The sequence below is a fragment of the Nansenia antarctica genome (assembly GCF_963989245.1).
Source record: "Nansenia antarctica genome assembly, chromosome: 4".
Classification (NCBI taxonomy): Eukaryota; Metazoa; Chordata; class Actinopteri; order Argentiniformes; family Microstomatidae; genus Nansenia; species Nansenia antarctica.
In genome coordinates, this window is record NC_137689.1 from 5,545,106 (window position 1) to 5,550,430 (window position 5,325).

The following is a 5,325-nucleotide window of genomic DNA, read 5'->3' on the forward strand; positions in this document are numbered from 1 at the left end:
GACTGTACAAATACAGAGGCCCTGTCGTACAAGCTGTGTGTGTGTGTGTGTGTGTGTGTGTGTGTGTGTGTGTGTGTGTGTGTGTGTGTGTGTGTGTGTGTGTGTGCGCGCGCTGTACTGATCCTATTGATACAGCCTATCCAATTAAGGTCACATGATTATTGTTCCACTGGTGAGGTTCCCCATGGGGCTGAAGTGTATATCACGAAGTCTTTTACTGATTTTATTTGCTTCTTTACTCATTTAAGTACACGTCCGTCTGTGTTTATTACAGTAATTATCTCTGTTAAAGGTCCGACATATACAGTAAGGCCAGTGATATAAATAAATAGGGCAGGTGTCTCAGTGACCTGCAGAAGGAATATTCAATGTCCAGTCAGTGGTGGGTTTCCATAGTAACCTAGAGAAGAGCACCACTCAGAAGCTGCCTCTCAGCGGGCCCAGCGGTCCTCATTGGCTCCCCTTGTCCAGGTACTCCAGGTTGGGAGCGTCCAGTCTCTGCTCCTGGTCCCTGTTCTTAGTGAACTCCTTCAGCAGGTCCATGACCTCGCCTTGGTAGACCTCTGGCGTGGGCTGGGCCTCTGTCCAGATAAGAGGCAAGACAGAACAGCTTTAGGTCATTTCAACAGGAGTGGGTTACATGTGCAACATGCAAGGTGGTGCACCGCAATGCTGACGGTCAGGTTCACCAGCTGCTGAGCCTAAATTAAGACGAAGGCCGAGACTCAAGGACTGAAACTCCTCCTCCTGTCATTTACATTCACGGCATTTAGCAGACGCCTTGTTCCAAAGCGACTTACAATCAATACATTTGACTAAGTGAATCATCAATCCAACCAGTCGTAGGCAGTAAAAGTAATCTAGTTCAGGCCAGCAGCCATTGGCAGTCGTCGTGCTAGAAGAATCATTTATTTATGTATTTAGTTTTAATGGTAGACACTGGATAAACAGTACAAGGGGGTAGTGGAAGAGTCTAAGTCAATTGTATATATCATGACATGTTAGTTAAACGCCGCCCCTCACCTGTGGCCCAGTAGTAGATAACGTGGCCAGTGGCCACTCACCTGTAGCCCAGTAGTAGATGTCCCAGTCGTTGCTCGGCTCGTTGATTATCTGGTCGTACTGTCTTAGCTGGGTCTCGCTCATCGTGTTCAGATACCGCTTGGCAAACTGGCTGGAATGGGAGAGAGAATTGCACTTGTTACTTACTACATGTGTTTCTGCACAACTGTGGGACATCAATTGAACGTTTCTATTAAACATTCTAAATGATACAGTACATTGTGACTCTCAGGTATTTTCTTTCTGAGTGGGGGCAGTCCCACTCATATTTTTCATTTGATTGGACAGATGTAGTGAAGACAGACAGGAAAGTAAGGGAGAGAGGGCATGTCAGCAGGGCATGGGCCGGATTCGAACCCATGCCAACATGGGCATAATATGTGTACTGTACACTGTAGACCGCGGTGCTAGACCACTGGACCACCCCAGACCACACATCGTGACTCTTGTTCTGCGGTCCAGACCTGAGCAGGATGCAGTTCTCCAGCATGCCTCTCTTGCGGCTCTCGTAGAGCAGGCGGCGTCTCTTGATGTCCAGAGTCTCGCCGGGCTTCTCCTCCCAGGGTGGCAGGGGCATCTCGATGAGGTCACGCCCGGAATCCGCAGGTGCCTCGCCACGGTAACACCGCGCAGACACCAGACCTGTCAACGCTGGTCTCCATGACGCCTGGCATACACCGCTCACCAGCTGGTCAAAACAACATCGTAATTAGTCATGTCAGATAATCTGTGAAATCACACCAAGATGAAGATGATAGAGCTTTTTTAATTTTTTATTATTGTAATAGCCTAACCATGGATGATTCAACCCAATAATCCATTTTCATTTTGTAAATATAGTGATAGGTCATTTTGTTCCTCTTTGAGAAGATGACTTCTCTAGATACGCTTTCTTTATTTTAATGTTTTTCAAATTTACTTCAAATAATTTGATTCATTCTTACATATTTTAGTTTTCATGCTTAATTGAGAGATTTCCTGTATCGAAATGCTGATGAATGTTGTTTCTAGTTGACTATCTGTGCAGTATAGTACAGTGGATTGTGTACATAGCCTTTATTTATGTAAACCAGCTCCTTACCTTCTTGTGATTTTATTCTTTTTCTAAAAAAAAAAAAATTTCCTTTCCTAACACCAGGGGAGCCACTCCTCCTAAATTTCGTTGTTTGGTACCTGTACTGTAGCAATGACAAATAAAGTCCATTCCATTCCATATGATTTTAAAATGTGTGGTTGCCAGGCAGACTCCTCGACAGATCAAGACATTGAAAACCCCAAACCCTGTAAAGAATGAAACCAATTTCACTACTCGAGACTTGGCATTTGCTCAACAACAGATACATTAAATTATCACAAAGACTAGACCGCCTCCTTTGTTTTTCCCTAATCTCTCTGTAACACCTAAAAACCCATGACAATGTTAAACCACACCTCCACCTCTCCACCTTTGTGCTACTATGGGGAAGGGAGGGCCGAAGTCACCCACCTCACCTTCATCCCCCCTTCCTCATCTTCACTGACCTCTAGTGACCTCTCCTCTATGATTGGCATGACTCACAAATCCATACTTTCTCTCTGTCTTCATTTTCTTGAGAACCTTTCACTGATAGACCTGACAAGGCATGTCATGCTTGTAAACTGTCCTCCTTTTGCAAAAGATAATGAAATACCTTTCTATGCATTTGAAGAAACCAGGCTGCCTTTTTCTCATTTCTATTTAGACAAAACACTTAACCTATATCATTTCTACGACAGTTAAGACGAGCACATCCCAATGTCAACGATAAGTGTATGGGAGTGAGAATTAGGCACAACACCAGCAGAAAACACTTTTGGCGTCCAGATTGTAATGTGGATCAACTTCAAATAGGCTACGATTTACATGACAGAGGTGCGTGTCTGTCTGTACGATCCTGCATGAACATGGGGAATATCTTGCATGCAGCTTGTATGTAAGTGGACATCCTGACCTAAGTGACAGCAAGCACACTGACTCAGTCCCGCCTGGTAAATGGTAAATGGACTGTCTGCACTTGAAGTTGACATGACCACAACTATACAACTAAAAGCATTTTAGTAATGCTTGTTGCATGTTGTTTTTATTTTCTTAAGATTGTTGTCTTTATTTGCACTTATGACACCACAGACCTCATTGTCTCTTAGCTTGTTTTATAGCATTTTCGCTTTTTAATTGTCTAGTGTGTAATATTTGTGATATGTTATATCATGTGTATATGTTTGTGAATATGTGAATATGTTTTTCTGTTTTTGCACCTTCAGAAGAACCACTACAATGTCATTGTATAGGCAACTGTACAACGACAATAAAGTCTATTCGAATAATAATAATAATAATAATAATAATAATAATAATATTAATATTAATAATTATAATAATTATAATAATTATATTCTATTAATAGAGATCGGTTGCATGATACTGCCCTCTGCTGTCCATCTACCATGATTATGGTTGCACCATTTTAGTGCAAACTGATGGTATGAAAAAGCCAAATAAGCAGACTTAGTCTAATCTGGTTATTTCGACAAAGGATTTTGAAGTAGTAACACTTTGACTTTTAACTGTCAGGCACGTGTCGAGTTTGATAACAACCTTTACATTATTAAAGTTTCATAACAACCTTTAGCTAGCTAGCTGCTACGACTTTGGTAGTCTAGTATCTAGTTACATGGATAGTTAATACAACAAGCCCTATTCCACATAAATGAATTACTCACTCTTTTCGAGATCATAGCAGACAGCATTTTGTACTGTTTCTTTCTAGCAGCCAAATGTTGAATCTAGTCAATGTTGTTCACTGAGTGGTGTGTGTGAGATTACACAATCTACACGGTCACATAAAAGTGGAACACAGGCTAGAACACGTGTCTACGTTCTAGCGCCATGTTGGTAAGGTCAATTGAATATAAATATTGTTTTTCGACAATTAAAATGTGTATGCTCATTGATATGACATTGTTCTTGCTACAATAATTTGTATTTGTCAATTTCACACATGTTATATTGTAGATATGCATATGTTACATAAATATAACATGCGAAGATGAAGATATCCTTCCTGACAAACAAGGTCCAACGGTTCAAATTCGGAGGGCGTTCAGGGTGACGTCACGAGCGTTTTCGGTTATTATTTCAAAATTGAGTTGTTGTTAATAATAACAATAATAGTAACAACAATAATTAGAATAACAATACATTATTATTATTGGCATTATTTTTTTTAATAATAATAATCATCATCATCATCGTCATCTTCATCATAATTCTTCAGTGAACGCCACCACATGCATGGTTGTTTACCATTAACATTTACATTACTTTTTTTTTTTTACATTTAGCAGATGCCGTTATCCGTATATTATTACAACAAATACGTAAAGTGAATCATCTATCCACCAACGATGAATTGAGAATCAAGGACCCCAATTGAAATAAGCCAGTGGCTTTCTTGGGTTTTTATCCTGTTAGTTGACCTTGTATGTAATATGTACTTTCATGTACCTACTTCTGCAAATCTTCTAATAAAGTTTTCAATCAATCAATCAATCAAAACCAGTAAAAAAAAAAAAATGATAATAATAATAATAATGATAATAATAATAATCATATATAATAATATCAATATATATTATATTATATAATCAATGTATTGATTATGTATTATATAATCAATGTATAATATTATATAATCAATAATCATAATAGGAGCACCAGTTCGTAGTTATATTTAGCGGAACGCGGTAAAACAAATCCTAAGCAGTTTGGCACCGGAGTTATTTCAAAGACGCACCTTTCCAGTCAGTCAGGCGGCACTTCCGCTAAATCTGCAGAAGGTTTAACTTGTATGAATGTTGTCAGTTTCCATGTCGGAGATTGACATTTTTACCATCGGCACATCCGCTGCGAACGTAGAACAGTTTAGTATAACTCTACTTTTTAATACCAGTTGGGTGACGTCGTTCGTTTGTTTACTTTTCCTAATCTCCTTTAACACGCTTCAACCATCCCACTGCGAGGAGAGAGGGGAGGGGATGGCGAGCTAAGCTAAGCTAAGCTAAGCTAGCTACCTACCTACAATCACACAGTTAAACCAACTCTCGCTACAATCAATACAGTAAACCAACTCTCGCGAGAAGACGCGAATGATGCACGATCAGTAGTCTGTTGTGCATCAACTATCGTTGTTTTATGTGTCCATCGAGCCCCTGAGAGACAAGGCCAGGCAGGTAAACGACCAGACA

General features: G+C 40.0%; 2 protein-coding genes across 4 annotated transcripts in view; one reads left to right on the forward strand and one right to left on the reverse strand.

Annotated features, from left to right (window-relative positions):
• On the reverse strand, window positions 1–3,904 carry sdhaf2 (succinate dehydrogenase complex assembly factor 2). The gene is made up of 4 exons (XM_080529846.1): window positions 3,802–3,904; window positions 1,527–1,750; window positions 1,065–1,174; window positions 1–581 (listed from the first exon to the last, which is right to left on the reverse strand). Exons 1-4 carry the CDS (start codon window positions 3,826–3,828, stop codon window positions 451–453), a joined length of 492 nt encoding a protein of 163 aa, XP_080385972.1. The 5' UTR covers window positions 3,829–3,904; the 3' UTR covers window positions 1–450.
• A 1,051-nt stretch (window positions 3,905–4,955) lies between these two features.
• LOC308156491 (cleavage and polyadenylation specificity factor subunit 7-like) overlaps window positions 4,956–5,325 on the forward strand; it is an 8,829-nt gene continuing 8,459 nt past the window's right edge. For all 3 annotated transcript variants that reach the window (XM_080529836.1, XM_080529835.1, XM_080529837.1), the window contains exon 1: window positions 4,956–5,325. This exon is cut by the window's right edge. The gene's annotated coding sequence lies outside the window, so the exon portion shown is untranslated.

Excerpts from the sequence above, each read along its gene's own strand:
- sdhaf2 (XM_080529846.1), bottom strand. The coding sequence starts at position 3,828 with ATGCTGTCTGCTATGATCTCGAAAAGA. Across the intron at positions 1,751-3,801 it reads CTGCTATGATCTCGAAAAGA|CTGGTGAGCGGTGTATGCCA; the intron begins GTGAGTAATTCA and ends TGTTTTGACCAG. Across the intron at positions 582-1,064 it reads CATCTACTACTGGGCTACAG|AGGCCCAGCCCACGCCAGAG; the intron begins GTGAGTGGCCAC and ends TTATCTGGACAG.